This window comes from Tripterygium wilfordii, chromosome 22 (assembly GCF_013401445.1).
Source record: "Tripterygium wilfordii isolate XIE 37 chromosome 22, ASM1340144v1, whole genome shotgun sequence".
Taxonomy (NCBI): Eukaryota; Viridiplantae; Streptophyta; class Magnoliopsida; order Celastrales; family Celastraceae; genus Tripterygium; species Tripterygium wilfordii.
The window spans coordinates 1,125,076-1,141,562 of NC_052253.1; the positions used below are offsets into that span (position 1 = coordinate 1,125,076).

Below are 16,487 nucleotides of genomic sequence, written 5' to 3' on the forward strand. Positions count from 1 at the left end.
TACAAATTCAACCTCGTAGTTTTTATTTTTTTTATCTATTCGGATTCAACATTGCTCCCCTAAAGGCTAAAAGTGAACAATTTTAATCATTTTGAGCCAAAGTTCCTACTAAAAGTTTCCATGGAGGTCCCGGTGTGGGCTGGGCTGTTACTCTCTCACAGCCCATTTTCGCTATACTCTAGTCTTTGGGCTCTGAACTGCAACTACTATATGAGCTCTTCGGCCTATAATGATTGGGCCACAACATTATTTAGAGAAATACTTAACCATAGATCTAACCAGAGTTGGAGCGAATAGAGGGTAAAATCACGCCAATACTAATCGAGCCTGCCTGATGCGTCCATTTCTCTCGACCTTCCCCTAAAGCACGCAATATATTAAGCAGTGTGGACAGAGAGAGAGGGAGAGAGTCACGTTTTGTTCCTTCGAAAATCCGCAACAAATTCTCAGTTGGAGCCATCTGGACTTCATTTCTACGTATTACGAGCCGTGTTGGATCCGCCCGAGACGATCTGCGTGGCCGGCCATTGATATTGGATGAATTTTATAGATCTGCCCAAGGTATTCCCTAATCTCGATTGATTAGCTTTCTCTTCTTTGAATTACTAATTCGTTGTGTAGATGTTTGCGTTCATGTATCTTTAGATTCGTCTTCTTTAGATCTATTTTGTGGACTGAAGTCTGTTCCTGTGAGTTTTTGTACATTGTGGTCTTATTTGGTTAGGCAATTTGAATTTTAGTTTTCTTGTATCTCAATTTTGTTCTCTCTGTTGTTTAATTTGAGTGTCCGGAAGTCAATTTTCCTTTGAATTTATCTGATCTGTTTCGCATGTTTGTAGAAAGGATCTGATTCGTAGTTTGGGCAGTTGAATCATCGTGTTTTTTATTTAAATTTATTGTATTGATCTACTTATTTTCTCCTTTTCATAATTTGAATCCTTCAGGTACGTAAGAAATGGATCCAATGCTTGAGAATTGGATTTGTTGGATAATTTATTAGCTATATTTGGTGTACCTTTATTTTTCTAATTGTTCTGTCCTGAGTTTGGATATTCAGATCAAAGAAGCTGACATTGGTGACTCTTTTATCTGTAGATTTGATGGTTGATGCGTCCCTTAGAGTAGTGTAGACTGAGCATTATTTCAGAGATCTGCTTTATTAGATGGCTTTCTCGATGACATCAAAAAGTAGGATGCCCAAAATCGTCTGGGCTCTCCTCTTTCCGGTCCTCTTTGCCCATGCCTGCTTTGGGTTTTATCTGCCAGGAAGCTACATGCACACATATGCACCTGGTCAACCCATACTTGCCAAAGTTAACTCATTGACTTCTATTGAAACTGAGCTTCCATTTAGCTACTACAGTCTGCCTTACTGCAAACCCCCTGGTGGAATTAAGAAGAGTGCCGAGAATCTCGGAGAACTCCTCATGGGAGATCAAATTGATAACTCACCATACCGATTTCGGATGAATGTCAATGAGACTGTGTATCTCTGCACTACAAATCCGTTGAGTGAACATGAGGTTAAGCTTTTGAAGCAGAGAACTCGTGATCTGTATCAAGTGAATATGATTTTAGATAATCTTCCTGTGATGAGGTATGCTACGCAGAATGGGGTTAAAATTCAGTGGACGGGATTCCCCATTGGGTATACTCCTGGAAACAGTAATGATGATTACATTATCAACCACCTCAAGTTCACAGTCTTGGTCCACGAGTACGAAGGAAGTGGCGTGGAGATTATTGGTACTGGGGAAGAAGGTATGGGTGTGATTTCTGAAGCTGATAAGAAGAAGGCTTCCGGTTTCGAGATTGTCGGTTTTGAGGTCCAACCTTGTAGTATCAAGTATGATCCTGAAGTGATGACAAAACTCCACACGTATGACAACATTTCATCTGTGAGCTGCCCCTCTGAGCTTGATAAGTCTCAAATAATAAGGGACCAAGAGAGGGTGTCCTTCACTTATGAGGTTGAGTTTGTGAAAAGTGATATTAGATGGCCATCTCGATGGGATGCTTATTTGAAGATGGAAGGTGCTCGTGTTCACTGGTTTTCAATCCTTAATTCACTCATGGTGATCTTTTTCCTGGCTGGAATTGTGTTCGTCATATTTTTAAGGACTGTGAGAAGGGATTTGACTAGGTATGAAGAACTGGACAAAGAAGCTCAAGCACAGATGAATGAAGAGCTTTCTGGGTGGAAGCTTGTTGTGGGTGATGTATTCAGAGAACCAGAGTGTTCCAAACTTCTTTGCGTGATGGTTGCTGATGGGGTACAGATTATGGGTATGGCAGTTGTCACTATTGTATTTGCAGCCCTCGGTTTCATGTCACCGGCATCACGAGGAATGCTGTTGACAGGGATGATAATTCTTTACCTTTTCTTGGGCAGCATTGCCGGGTACGTTGGTGTGCGAATGTGGAGAACCATCAAGGGAACTTCAGAGGGGTGGAAGTCAGTTTCATGGTCAGTTGCATGCTTCTTTCCTGGAATTGTCTTTATCATCCTTACAGCACTAAACTTCCTTCTTTGGGGCAGTAATAGTACTGGTGCTATCCCAATTTCCATGTATTTTGTACTGCTGGCTCTTTGGTTCTGCATATCAGTGCCACTCACCCTCTTGGGAGGAGTTTTTGGCACACGAGCTGAGGCCATCCAGTATCCTGTGCGAACCAACCAGATTCCTCGGGAAATTCCAGCCCGCAAATATTCATCATGGCTTTTGGTTCTCGGTGCTGGAACCCTTCCTTTTGGAACTCTCTTCATTGAGCTTTTCTTCATCCTTTCTAGCATCTGGCTTGGGAGGTTCTATTATGTATTTGGGTTCCTGCTGATGGTTCTTTCCCTGCTGGTTGTTGTTTGTGCTGAAGTATCAGTTGTCTTAACCTATATGCATCTCTGTGTGGAGGACTGGCGGTGGTGGTGGAAATCTTTCTTCGCCTCGGGTTCAGTATCACTATACGTCTTCCTGTACTCTATCAATTACTTGGTTTTTGACCTACAGAGTTTGAGTGGTCCTGTGTCAGCCATGCTCTATCTCGGGTATTCATTGCTCATGGCAGTCGCGGTCATGTTGTCTACTGGAGCCATTGGCTTCCTCATGTCCTTCTACTTTGTGCATCACCTCTTCTCATCTGTAAAGATTGATTAGCACAATTGCGTTTGTGATTTCGTCAACCAGTTGGGAGGAGTTTCGCCATCGGGTAAAACAAAGTTCTCTTGGTTCATCTGTTTGGCTTTTTTACCAGTTTCACTACAGTAGTTAAACCATCTTGCAGTGTATTAAAGTCTAAATATGCTTTCAAAATATGCTGCTCACATTTATTTTAAGTGCTTCTACAGGTTAGAGACGCAGAAGTACTTTAATCGTGATTTTTTGTTTCTTTCTACTAGCTTGCTGCGCCATCAATACTCCCCTTCCGCACTATTATTTTCCTCTCACATTTAGCTTGTCAGTTGAACTACCATAATCGTGCATTCAAAGTTCAAAGTCCTAAGAAATGATATGTTGTTGAATTTTCTTTTTTGTATTTTCCTTCGTTATACCATTGGAAAGGAAATAGTCTATGGACATCTTCTATATTCAAAACTATGATAGTCGAATGGATGACGTTTTTCTCTTCTTTTCTTTCTTATAAATTAGATTTCAGTCTCGCTTGGAACTAATGATTTGTATGGATTTGCCCTGGTAATGGACACTCTCTATCTTTGGATGGATGGAAAACATGTGGACTGTTGAAATATGCCGTTTCTGGACCCTTTTCTCCTCGAAAGTAGTTTGTTGTTTTCTCACCTTTCGGAAGGAGGCGGCTATTCTTCTTGTTGAGTTGAGTATATCTGCAATGAATTCAACAAGGGATCTTCTTTAGCCGGCAGTGAAGATGGCCGGTTTAGCAGTAACAAAATATTTTACAGAAAAATCAAAGAAGATACGTTTCTTTTTGTACTCTTTTTATATATATGTATATATACCAAAATGATATATGTCCATAATTTTCTTATCCATAAATTTACATAATCTATGTGGCAAGCAAAAAAAGCATGCCACATAGATTAAAAAAATAAACAAATTTTATTAAATAAGTCATATAGGCATGTCACATGTTTCTGTAAGTTTATGGATACTTATTTTATGGATGTGTAGTACTTTCGGTATATATATGCAAGGTTCCATATGGCGGCAATTACACCGATACTCCTCAACTATCTCAAATAAATTTCTTTACTCATCAGACCTTACCCATTCCCTCGTTCTCAAAAGAATGATACACCTATACTCCTCAACTATCTCAAATAAGTTTCTTTACTCATCCTACCTTACCTATTCCCTCCTACCTTACCTATTAATGCAGGCGGACCCCACACCCTCAGAGGCTGAGGCACCAACATGGGCCTGTGGGCTATCAGTCTCAGAGGCTAGCGCACTAGCATGGACCTAGCTCAACCTACACCGGGCCTGCAGACCATACACCCCAACCCATCTGGAATGCATTCCTGCAAACCTAGGTTGTTCATGTCAGGATTCGAACCCCTGACATGCTTTAGCGGCGAGAACCCCTGACATGCTTTGCCATTGTACCAAGCTGGCAAAGGATAAAATTATATTAAATTAAATTACATAATTAAACTGGCAAAGGATACGCATGCAGACTATTAACATATGATTATCTTATAACAGAAATTGCCCCTCCACATGCGCCACAACAGTCAGAATCACATCCTTCCAACTATGAATAATAATAATAATAATATCATCGTATAAAAATATATTACTAGTTTGAAATAAAATCAAATTTTTTTTAAAAAAAAAACTCATAATTTCATATAAAATCATATCCAGTAATAAAATGTGGCATCCAGATCCACCCACTGGCTACTCTTTACGATTGTCTTCTATTTAACCATTTCCAGAGTCCAGAGACTGAGCTCAATTATTACGTCTAAATTAAAGCCACGACAAAGAAAGGAAAAAGGGTTCTTACTCTGGCGATGGAGGATCTGAAGCCAAGCCTTGCAAACACATCTCCACTAACTCCACTTGGTTTCTTGGAGAGAGCAGCCACCGTATACGGTGATTGTCCCTCCGTCATCTACAACACCACCACTTACACGTGGTCTCAGACTCACCGTCGATGTCTCCAGGTTGCCTCGTCACTTGCGTCTCTCGGAGTTCGGAGGGGCCACGTGGTTTCTGTCATCGCACACAACATCCCAGCCATGTACGAGCTTCAGTTCGCCGTGCCTATGTCCGGTGCTATTCTCAACAACATCAACACGCGACTCGACGCGCATACTGTCTCCGTAATCCTCCTCCACGCCGAGTCTAAGCTTGTAATCGTCGATTGCCTCTCACGCGCTTTGGTTCTTGAAGCGGTCTCGTTGCTTCCTCCTCACATAAGACCGCCTCCACTCGTGCTTATCACGGATGACGATGAGCCGTCATCACCAGCCGTTGAGTTTTCTTGCACGTATCAGAGTTTGGTGATGAACGGTGATCCCGAGTTCAAGTGGGTCCGGCCTAAGAGTGATTGGGACCCTATTGTGTTAAACTACACTTCCGGAACGACGTCGTCTCCTAAAGGTGTGGTCCACTGTCATCGTGGGATATTCATCATAACCGTTGATTCCTTGATTGATTGGGGAGTACCGAAGCAGCCTATTTACTTGTGGACCCTACCGATTTTCCACGCCAATGGATGGAGCTACCCTTGGGGAATGGCCGCCGTCGGTGGCGTCAATATCTGCCTCCGTAAATTCGATGCTTCCACGATCTACAGCGAGATCAAGAGACATGGTGTCACTCACATGTGTGGAGCGCCTGTGGTGCTCAACATGCTATCAAGTTCTTCGGACACCGAACCCCTCAAGAACCCGGTCGAAATCCTAACGGCCGGGGCTCCGCCACCGGCTGCCGTTCTATTCAGGACCGAGTCGCTGGGTTTCTTAGTGAGTCATGGTTACGGATTGACCGAAACAGCCGGACTTGTTGTTTCGTGCGCTTGGAAACCTCAGTGGAATTTGTTGCCGGCGACGGAGAAAGCGAGGCTCAAAGCAAGGCAAGGAGTGGGAATTGTTGGGTTTACAGAAGTGAACGTGGTGGATGAGGAGTCAGGAGTGAGTGTGAAGCGAGACGGGTCAACGCTCGGTGAAGTTGTTTTACGAGGTAGGAATGGTTTCCTTCCTTTTTGACCAATCTGATTGTTTTCTGTTTGTTAAAAGTCGTCAATGAATTTTTGATGGTAAACGATATATCCAGGTGGGTGTGTAATGTTGGGTTATCTCAAGGACCCAGAAGGCACATCAAAGTGCATGAAAGAGAATGGGTGGTTCTACACCGGAGATGTGGGTGTAATGCATCCCGACGGGTATCTTGAGATCAAAGATCGATCGAAGGACGTGATAATCAGCGGCGGAGAGAACCTGAGCAGTGTGGAGGTTGAGTCTGTGCTGTACACGAACCCAGCCGTGAACGAGGCCGCCGTTGTGGCACGTCCGGACGAATACTGGGGGGAGACGCCGTGTGCGTTTGTGAGTTTAAAGACTGGGTTGACTCAGAAGCCGACGGAAAAGGAGATCATAGACTACTGCAGATCAAGGCTGCCACACTACATGGTACCAAAAACAGTGGTGTTTAAGGAGGAGCTTCCCAAGACTTCCACAGGTAAGATTCAGAAATTTATTCTGAGAGAAATAGCAAAGGCCATGGGTGGTTCAAGGTTGAGTAAAATGTAAAAGGAGTCATAAGAGGCAATAATAAGGTTAGTCTTGTCTCTTATTTTATTAACAATTGCTACTGTAAGTGATTTGAGACTGATCCCAATGGGTTCAACAATTGATCTAATAAAGCTTCTTCACATAGAATCTTGTCAATTTGAGCATATTACAACACCTGAGCTGAATCTGCCACTCTCGATGGACTCAGACTCAGAGGGAGGTCTAGACCAGAACCAAGTCTTCTGTACATCGAACAGCGCTCACGGTTCAGCTATCTACCACATTGATCCATTCTCTTCATCCACTTGGTTTTCCGGGTTCATCTTCTGCAAATTCACATCAACATTATCAAGAATACAAAAGATGAACTTTGAGTTCCTGAGACATACATGCATGCATCACATGCTGTTCAAAAAGCAACATTATAAGAACATACGAGTTAATCTCTAAAAATAATTTGGGCTCGCATTTCACCATTTTGATTCTGGAGGGAGGGAGAGTAACCTACCTACTGAAGTAGGGTCTATATGTACAAAGAAACTTGCAGCGACTATCAGGTAGCAGAAAATGAGCATTAATCCTTTGAAGTAATTAGAGGTCCCCTCCTGCAGTTTCAACATCATACATTCATCAAAAAAAACCCCAAGTTAGAACATTTAAATGCTCTGCATCTGCAAGCAAAGAAGAAATTATAGTTCAAATTCAATTAATAAGGAGAGACTAAGATTTCTCAATCTCATCGATTAATTATCATGTTGAAACCAGTGACCATACGTTCTCTGAATTCAAGTCAATAACAGCTAAATAATTTTCAAAGAATCAATATTTTTTGATATGTAACAGCAATCGTTGCATGATTTTCCCACCCATTGATAGCAACCGAGAAAGCAAGAAATATATATATATCACAGACAGTACCTGGAGCATGAAGGCTACCACTAGAACAGTAATGAAAAGTGTGGCAGTTTCAAAGAGTTGAAAATTTAGGTCCATGGGATGCCCCATGATCCACCCAATGACCACGCAAAAGGGGACCTGCAGTTGTACCAGACATATAGCCCATATCAGGAGATTGGTAAGTCAGAGTGAAGGAATCAGTAACTAAATATAATGCTATTTCAATAATGCTGGTTAACTATAAATACAGTTGAAATCACACTTTAAATAACAGATAATATTTGAAGGAGGAAAAAAAAAAGTTGAATATACCACATGATTGCATTTATTTCAAGCTTTATCAAAACCAAACCAAAGTTTAACAATAGAGGGAATTCTAATCAGCAGCCTCAAAACAATAATAGAATAGAAGTGTTAGTCGTCTCAATAACTGGGATCCCAGTAATCCCAGTTGTTGAGGTGTATGGACAATATTTAAAGTGCATGTCACTGGGATCACTGGAATCTCAGTTGCTGAGACGAATATCTTTTTGTGATATAGAAAGCACACAAGTCTAGATCTTTCCAGTTACTTATTCGTCAGCTGTTTATTAATGATAAAATACACACACAAACCAAAAAAATCATCCAATTCTATATCCACAAGCTTGGAGTTGAGCTACCGACTAGAGAACATCATATAAAATAACATGTAGTTTTGATATTTGGACGCCCCGAAATGTCTGTATAATGGTGAATAAGGCATTTCACATAAAATTTGGTACCTACCCCAAACATGGATATCTGTGTAGATGAACCTATTGCCACACCCAAAGATATGTCCTACACAAGAAATTGAGTAAATAAATGATTAGCGATGGAGAGTGTGTCACAAAATAGCTCAACACAAAAAGATAAGAAACCCAAGACAATAAGGTTTTGATACGACACCAGTGGGACATGTACTCACAAGCCTGTCCTTCATAGCAAAAACAATCGCACTCGCATGCTCTGCTGCATTTCCAACAATAGGGAGCAGAATAACACTAATGAATGCCATTGGCATCTTCAAAGAAACAGAAGCTCCCTGGAAACAAAATAATGTTTACCTTAAGGAGAGCTTAACCAAGCATAAAGCCAATAAACTTTCTTCTAGCACATAATACTGTCAGATCTTTCAACATGAGAATAATCACATTACAAAGAAAATGCTATTTATTACGAAAATCTGGCCAGGTCCAATGACTGTATAAATGTAAATTGTTATTGAAATTATGTAATTCATCCCTACCAATCAAGAATGGTGTAAGACATTGAGATAAAAATAAGATAAAATTGATGAAGAAACCATGGAATTTTCTCTTCATTTTATAGCCGAGCCAATGTCTGGCTAAAACGTGTGTGGAAAATAATCAATTAACCAGAAAAACATGGAATATAATAATAGGAGAAACTTGCCTCAATGGCATCAACTAGGTACTCTGAGAGGACTGAGATCCATGAAGTAATAAGAGAGAGCCATATTATTGATTCCCATTTCGAGATCTCAGGATCCTCTTCATCGTCTGTATTTATTTGACTTGGATTCTGATTTCAAGCCAATATCAGTAAGTAACAAACAGAAAATTTTCAGGAGTTTTTACAAAAAGGAACAATAAAAAGCTTTTAAAGATTAAGAGGATTGGGGTGGGGAAGGGGAGTTGAAGGATTTAGAGCATAAGAAGTATACAACTTGTAGCTTAATGAGATCAGGTTGATCGACTTCTTTCATTCAACTATATCAAATAAGCTAAGGCTTTAACTTTTGTACAACTTATCTACAAAATGGAAATCACAAGCAAAATTCCCCCCAGAATGTGAGTTCATATTCTGCCAGTCTATACTATCACATATAGGAAAGAATATATATGGATTAAACTAATGAATGTCAGCAACATGTTACTCTGACTTTAATATACATATAAGTCTTCAGCCAAGATAAGAAATGCAAAATGTCATCTTGTCTTAAAAGAGGAAGAACTAGTATTTTATAGAACAATTTTCCAGTCCAAAAATCTAATTCCAAAGCTATTGAAGAATGACAATACATGATACCAGCCAACATTCATATATGATATTCAAACTTAAAAAATCAAAATCACACATAATAACTGCTTTAATATAAACGATTCTAACCTCGTCAACTGAAACATATAATGTGTCCTGTTTTCTCAGCTGGAAATGTAGAAAGGCAGCATAGGCCACAAGCATGACACAGCTACTAAACCTAGAAAGAGCCAACTCAGACTTCCCAAAATGCACTTCTGTGTGTGTGGCATGGAGGACAGCAGGAAACAGGAGGCCCATGACTGCCATCAAGAGCAATCCACAGTTCACTCCAGCAGCTGCCTACAAACAAGATTAAAAAAATTTGAACCTTATTTTTTTCCAATAAAAGAAAAAGATGATACATATGAGAGATAATAAACCACTGAGCACATTCTCAGCTAAGTTAAATAACTCCCAGTGCTCAAAAAGCAGGACAAGTACCTTATTAAACACTTGTTCTCTCTTTCTAACTACAAGTCCACCACTGAAGAATGCACATCCAAGGACTAGCAGCATATTGGACAAAATTGACCCAAGTAACGACTGCTGAACAACACGCATCATGCCATTTCTTAATGCTAAAATTGATATTATCAATTCTGTTGCATTTCCAAAAGTAGCATTCAAAAGACCTCCAACTGCCAAGTTCGAAAGGAATTGCATGTCAAAGAGCAAAGACAGTTGAGGCAACCGATGGATTAAAAGCAAAGGGGAAAGAAGTTGGATCAACAAATTCAATTCTTACTAATATTAAAATAACAAAAATTTAATAGAGGTTGCTGGTTAGCAATGGCGAAAGACGAAATACCTGTTGGTCCAGTAAAAAATGCCAGCTGCCTGCATCAAAAATAAGCCAAATTGTATTAGGTACTCATCGATCTACGTAACAACAATATTTCCAGATTTTCAGTTCATCTACGTCTCATATGCTATATCCTGAAATAAACCCTATGGGTAAAAATTATCAGTTCTCTCCCTTTATATCCTGGGAAGTTTGTTCTTTCTTTAGACATTCTGTGTCTGGCGAATGTTCAGTTGAAAAATAATATGTTCCCCTGAACCAAACAGAGCACTTTCACCATGTTCAAACCGTCTATGTATTAAAGGTACAAATTGCAAAAAACCTTACTCTGTAGTAAAGCCCAGACGCTCAGCCATAGGTATGATGCCCAATAAGCTCAACACAAAGACCCAACCCTAAAATGCACTCAAGAAAAGTAAAACAAAATCAGCTTACAATCATCCACTCAACAATAATCCAAAATTTGAGATCACATAACAGCACTCACATGATTACCAATGAATTTGTCCACCAAGATTGCTAGAGGTCCGAAAGGAATAAGTAAGTTGAGTTTGGTTGAGAATACTACAATCTTTATGCTATTTAACACACTATTCTTTCTGATGTAAGTGACACAACCATCTTGAGAATCAACGGTATTCATATTATAATGTTGATGTCTAGCAATTGATTCAGGACTATCAAGACTCTCATCCTGTAAATCCAGAACTGCCCTGTCCTCTAGTGGTGCCATCTGCTCAACAATAAGCCTTCCATCACATATATATATATTATCATTTTCGAATTGAATACATAAATAACGTAGACACGCACCAAATAGCAAAACAGGATAAAATTTCAAATTCCAAACTTTATTGTGAGAAAAATAATAATGAAAAACAAGCAATGATGAATAGACCTCAACATGGGAATGGATTCGAACAATCGGATTCTTATGGTTCTCCATTGTTTGGTTTCAATCGGCCAAGCATGCAACAAGATTTCCATCTCCAAGCACGGACATCACTGCTCACCGAATTTCTCCACAATCAATCTATATGCATAAACAAAGACATCCCAAGCGTCCAAATATGTCACATATTATAGGAAAAAAGAGAGAGAAACGTACCAATGTATTTATTAGGCTACGGAAAACATGTCCAAGAACATGACTTCCAAGAAGGAAATTCCCAGTAATTTCACTGGTAAATGGTGGGTGGTTTTAAAGTCAATATCTACTGCATTCTCTGAGTCAATCACAAAGATTGTCAAGATTTCACGGTAAATTCATACTATGAGAGCTAAACGAGAAGAATGATGGGAAAGCAACAGAAAAACAAAGGGTGAAAGCGTTATTGAGTAATTTAGGCAAACAATTAGTATGCATTGTTGAGAGAAAAAACACAGACCTATAAAAGAGGGAACAAAAAGGGGGTTTTATTAATAGAGACTCCATCGCCGCACCATTCTCGTGTTTTGGTTCTTTGTAGCGAAGAGAGATACTCCTGGAAAATCTCTCATATCCGTGTCAACGAGACTTAACCGCCTTTCCCACGAAGCCACATTTTTTGACCGTTAATCTGCGGCTCGCGGTGCATTCCTTAAAGTGACCGTTGGATTCATATTTCTATCAAAATGGGCCCATTTTAAGCCGTCCTTGGGCCCAGTATAAGAGAAGCCCAAATGACCCACGACCGACGTACTTGTGATGCGACGTCGTTGAGAACTGGTTTTGTAGATTACCCGAGCTCCAAAGCACCGAATGTCGAAAGCAGAAGATCGGAAATCGAAGTAAACCGCTCGTGCCCCGACACGGCGAGACTCTGTCGCAGTGATTGTATCTCGGTCTGGTTCGTCTGGATTGAAGAATTGAAACTCTTCGTTCGAAATTCCATCCATAACAACAATCTTGCACTGGTAGAGTACCTGAATCGTAGAGATGAGAGCCAAAACCCTCGTGCGTAGGCCAAAGTTGTGCAGATCGCCTCATCCTGTCACCTCCAACTCCACAATGAGGACGCGACTTCCTGTCCTTGAAATGGTACCCTCTCTCGCTCTCTCTGGGTTTCTATCTCCTTGGGTTCAAGATTGAAAAGACTGGATCTCTGTTTTTTTTATTATTTATTAAATTAATTACCGAATTTTCTGTTAAAATTGTTTTGCTTGTGATTGTATATTATGACTTCAGCAGTTAGTATTAGATGGCTCATTGGGTGTAATGCTTACTGAGTTTGCACAGAGTGAAGATAATGGAGAAGATGCAAGTGGTAGTGAGAGTGAAGAAGAAGATTGGTTAACTGTGAATTCTCAAGAGACCTGTATCAAATGCAATGAGGTAGGCCAAATGTTGGTTTGTAGTGTTAGTGACTGTCCGGTTGCTGTTCACGAGAAGTGCTTGGCTTTCAAACCTAGATTAGATGATATGGGAAACTTCCGCTGCCCTTATTGTTGGTACAAACAAGCAGTAGAAAAGAAATGGGAGTTAAGGAAGAAGGTTATGCTTGCGAAGAACGCGTTGTCTGATTTTATAAATTTCAAAGTTGTCGAGGATGACCAGGAAAAGATGAAGGATGGGAAAGCTAAAGAGAATGGTGTAAATACATCACCGCTAGATTGCTGTGATCATGAGAAAGGTGTTGAAGATGAAGAGCGAGCAGAGCCTTCAAATACTTGCTGTGTTGAAGAAGATATAGTTGTGAATGTTTCACTTCATATGCCAGGAGAAGGAACCATGACAGCTGATATGTCCAAAGACAAGCAAGGCATAAGGGAGAAAGAAGAACAAGCACATCTGGAAGCTGCAGAAAATACCGTTTCATCTACTAAAGAAGACACTGGTCTGAAGGTGCCTGCAGATGATGGTGACATGTCTGAAGCATCTGATTCAGACACTCAGGCACCTTTGGTACATAGGACACCGACCAAACAGAGAAGTAAAATGAAAGTAGGTGGCAAGAATGTTGATCCGTCTAAGAAACCACTGCCTCAGATACGCAAGATTCTGGAGAGAAGAGCTAAAAATCAAATTAAGAAAGAAATTGCCTACCTAGAATCTTCTTATCAACTGTGAGTTATTTTATACTAATTAAAAAATTTATTTTCTTGGAGTTTTTGGGTTGCTAACAAGATGTCAAAGACTCTTTCATACACATATATATTATTCTTTCTTTTGACCGCAGGAATGTGGTGTCTTCTAATGAAAGCCGTAAGAGAGCACGTTGGACACAGGAGGAGGAAGATATATTAAAGGTAAGAACTGATGGGCATATGATTTTTGCCTTATTTAGCCTGTACTGCCCAATTCGTTGTAACTTATAAAGATGAAACTACTAACTTTCATTTTCATTCTTTCCCGTTGATATATGAAAGACTAAAATTTCCTTTAATGATTTTCATGTAAGCAACAGTGCGAAAATTCTATGAGACTTTGTGTACATTTTGAAGTTTACTATTGCAGTTACCTCTGTCTGTAGAATTTTTGGGCAATCAAAATTTATTTATGACACAATCTTTTTAATTTATCCTACTGCAGGGTAGATGAACTTTAGAAAATATTCCAGTGTTGATAACTTCAGGCTGAAGTTATTCAGTAGCTTACTGTATCCCTCATGAAATCTGATATTCCGTGAATAGGCCTTGGAATGAATCTAGTTGATACAATTTTCATATTAAAGAGAGATGTAAACCTATTCACTCGAAAACATGTCAGGGCTTGCCTGAGTCAGATTCAGCCAAGATAGTTCATTTGTCTTTATGTTGGAGAAGCACAATTTAGGTGAAAATAGTGGGGATTGATTTGATTGCATTAACCTTATTGAAGAACATATACCGCTGATTAAAGGGGTGAGAACCTGAAATGCATTCCTCTGTGTTTCTACTATCTTTCATTTCGTGCATTATTGCTTGGAAGGCTTGGATTTATATGTCGTAAATACCGAGCTTTTTTCAAAATTTGATGATAGTGTTAATTCGGCATAATTTTTGAAAGATTTTGAATGCTGAAGTTGAGTTTCACTTCAATGGGTGGGTAGGAAATATGCCAGATTTGATCACCTAAGTTCCTAGCATCTATTTTATTGCTGCAGGAAGGAGTGCAGAGATTTTCATCGAACAAGAACGTAAATTTTCCTTGGAAGAAAGTCTTGGAATTTGGTCGCCATGTTTTTAATCCAACTCGTACTTCTACTGATCTCAAAGAAAAATGGAAAAGATTATAGCCGAAGGATCCACAGAAGGCAAGAACGTGTTACTATGATGACACAACAAAAGGTAACTGTTTTAGATCATAACTTCATAGTTTTCATTGTATATAACCATTAACATCATCCTTAGTGTAACTCTTTTGCTTTAAATATTTGGCTCAGCTCAGAATTCCAATCTCTCTCTTTCTTTTTTATTTTTCTTATTTTCTATATAAACTGCATTATCGAACTTTGGCACCTGAAATTTCTCATATTGCCTGTCTGACACTGTCTTGCTTCCACATCCTACACTGATAACTGTTGAGGACAGTAACCCTTTTTTTGGTCTAAAGCTTCATCTTCCCCCCATCTGGCTGAATTTATTGCCAAAAGGTTATATCTACCAGCCTTTTTGTCTCTGGGAGCCATCTCTTATGTTGCAGCAATATGTTCCCTGACACTGATGATCATTGAGTCTCTTCTCTTTTCTTTCTCTCTAAATAAGTCTCTCTTCTTCTATGAGTTATAATTTTCATTTTCCCCAGTTATCTTTGTCAACACTCAATGCACAAAGAGTCAAAGAATCTGTAAGCCAGTCTTGGAAGCAAATATCTCAAAAATAGTAGCTTAGATGTGATTCATAGTTGAGAGGATTTTGAAGTGATTGTCTGGTTTATTCAATTGTTTGGATTATATTTAAATTTTTTTCTCAGTTCTGGTTTTATTTTCATTTATAAATTTGAATAAACTGAATGCTACTCATATCTAGTCACTGTAGATTAGAGTGTAGCCATTGTATCCTTTGATGGATCTGATTGTCGTTCAAAGTTTGTTGTATTAGTATCTGGTTCATATGAATATATGATTGACGAAAACATTGTGACCTTTGTGCTGTGACGTCTATCTTGATGTGTCTGGATTTCAGGATGTCTGAAGAAAATTAGAAACAAAGAAGAGGAATTCAGCCTTCAATCAAATCTATAATTTTCGGGAAGATAGTCCGAAATTGTGCGATGCCAAGCAGAAAAAGGTGGCTGGAGGTTGAAGATGGTCCAAATTAACCAGCCACCAATGGCGTTATGTATTTGGTTTTGTAATTTTGTATGCTTTGGAAAACAAAAAATGGAGCTGGAGAGGCATATAAATGGCAGATGTAAATTTTATGTCTCTTTTGGTCCTCAAAGGGCCGAATACCCAGTTATTTTTACTTTAATGAGATTATGTCATTTTAAAGGTTGTTGGTACCAATTCTTTAGTGGTTTAGAATGATTTATATTTTATAATTTGAATTATAAACTAACAATTTTAATTTCTACCCACTCAAGATTTGCCTCTATAATCCATGGATTATAATATTTACATTGTGGTACTCTATTATTATCGGGTGGCAGCAGTCTCATAGGACATTTGGTTGAAGATTTGGTTGATATTTAGAGAGGGGAATGACCATGAGATAAGGCTGGTAATCAGCAATTCCTTTTGTTTGAATCATGTTGGGAGGGTGTAATTTCAAACTTATTTTACCATCTATTCTCTTTTTGTGGAAAATAATCAAACGCACTAAAATGATGAAATTTAGGATGGATGGGTATTAATATGCCAAAAATTTTTTTTTATCCTTATTAATTAAACTAAAATAATAAAGAATATTAATTTTATTTTTCAAAATAAAAAGGGTAACATAGAAATTAAATTATTAAAATTTCCACACTCACACTTTATTTAATATCAAATATGATCATGCTTATCCCACGTCTGTTCAATTATAAACCAAATGTCCCGTTAATATTACGAACGCCATATGATCATTATGAATAGGAATTATAATATTTGCACCCAGCATGAT

At 39.0% G+C, this 16,487-nt stretch overlaps 4 protein-coding genes across 13 annotated transcripts; 3 read left to right on the forward strand and 1 right to left on the reverse strand.

Annotated features, from left to right (window-relative positions):
- Positions 1 to 319: 319 nt before the first annotated feature.
- Positions 320 to 3,956, forward strand: LOC119990564 (transmembrane 9 superfamily member 12-like). Of its 4 annotated transcripts, none has more exons than XR_005466069.1 (3): positions 320 to 561; positions 1,096 to 3,204; positions 3,776 to 3,956. XR_005466069.1 is itself a non-coding variant. In XM_038836538.1 (2 exons), the coding sequence occupies exon 2, from the start codon at positions 1,164 to 1,166 to the stop codon at positions 3,150 to 3,152; it is 1,989 nt and encodes a 662-aa protein (XP_038692466.1). In that variant the 5' UTR covers positions 320 to 561; positions 1,096 to 1,163; the 3' UTR covers positions 3,153 to 3,624. The 4 variants fall into 4 exon arrangements, 1 of the variants encoding a protein (XP_038692466.1); XR_005466068.1 differs by having other exon boundaries at positions 3,779 to 3,956; XR_005466067.1 differs by lacking the exon at positions 3,776 to 3,956 and adding an exon at positions 3,645 to 3,773.
- A 909-nt stretch (positions 3,957 to 4,865) lies between these two features.
- On the forward strand, positions 4,866 to 6,871 carry LOC119990565 (probable acyl-activating enzyme 5, peroxisomal). Its single transcript, XM_038836539.1, has 2 exons — positions 4,866 to 6,164; positions 6,258 to 6,871. The coding sequence occupies exons 1-2, from the start codon at positions 4,991 to 4,993 to the stop codon at positions 6,731 to 6,733; spliced, it is 1,650 nt and encodes a 549-aa protein (XP_038692467.1). The 5' UTR covers positions 4,866 to 4,990; the 3' UTR covers positions 6,734 to 6,871.
- Positions 6,748 to 12,085, reverse strand: LOC119990568 (vacuolar cation/proton exchanger 3-like). 4 transcript variants are annotated; one of them, XM_038836543.1, is made up of 14 exons: positions 11,870 to 12,085; positions 11,590 to 11,707; positions 11,380 to 11,486; positions 10,969 to 11,214; positions 10,809 to 10,876; positions 10,488 to 10,516; positions 10,121 to 10,317; positions 9,767 to 9,979; positions 9,050 to 9,178; positions 8,562 to 8,678; positions 8,381 to 8,434; positions 7,634 to 7,750; positions 7,224 to 7,320; positions 6,748 to 7,041 (listed from the first exon to the last, which is right to left on the reverse strand). In XM_038836543.1, exons 3-14 carry the CDS (start codon positions 11,425 to 11,427, stop codon positions 7,013 to 7,015), a joined length of 1,344 nt encoding a protein of 447 aa, XP_038692471.1. In that variant the 5' UTR covers positions 11,428 to 11,486; positions 11,590 to 11,707; positions 11,870 to 12,085; the 3' UTR covers positions 6,748 to 7,012. The 4 variants fall into 4 exon arrangements, with proteins under 4 accessions (XP_038692471.1, XP_038692469.1, XP_038692470.1 ...); XM_038836541.1 differs by having other exon boundaries at positions 6,752 to 7,041; positions 10,425 to 10,516; XM_038836542.1 differs by lacking the exon at positions 11,590 to 11,707 and having other exon boundaries at positions 6,752 to 7,041; positions 10,425 to 10,516; positions 11,380 to 11,514.
- Positions 12,086 to 12,215: 130 nt separating this feature from the next.
- On the forward strand, positions 12,216 to 15,889 carry LOC119990569. Of its 4 annotated transcripts, none has more exons than XR_005466071.1 (5): positions 12,216 to 12,501; positions 12,652 to 13,526; positions 13,640 to 13,709; positions 14,546 to 14,729; positions 15,567 to 15,889. XR_005466071.1 is itself a non-coding variant. In XM_038836546.1 (4 exons), the coding sequence occupies exons 1-4, from the start codon at positions 12,400 to 12,402 to the stop codon at positions 14,675 to 14,677; spliced, it is 1,182 nt and encodes a 393-aa protein (XP_038692474.1). In that variant the 5' UTR covers positions 12,216 to 12,399; the 3' UTR covers positions 14,678 to 14,839. The 4 variants fall into 4 exon arrangements, 1 of the variants encoding a protein (XP_038692474.1); XR_005466070.1 differs by having other exon boundaries at positions 12,217 to 12,501; positions 12,649 to 13,526; XR_005466072.1 differs by having other exon boundaries at positions 12,219 to 12,501; positions 12,700 to 13,526.
- Positions 15,890 to 16,487: the final 598 nt, after the last annotated feature.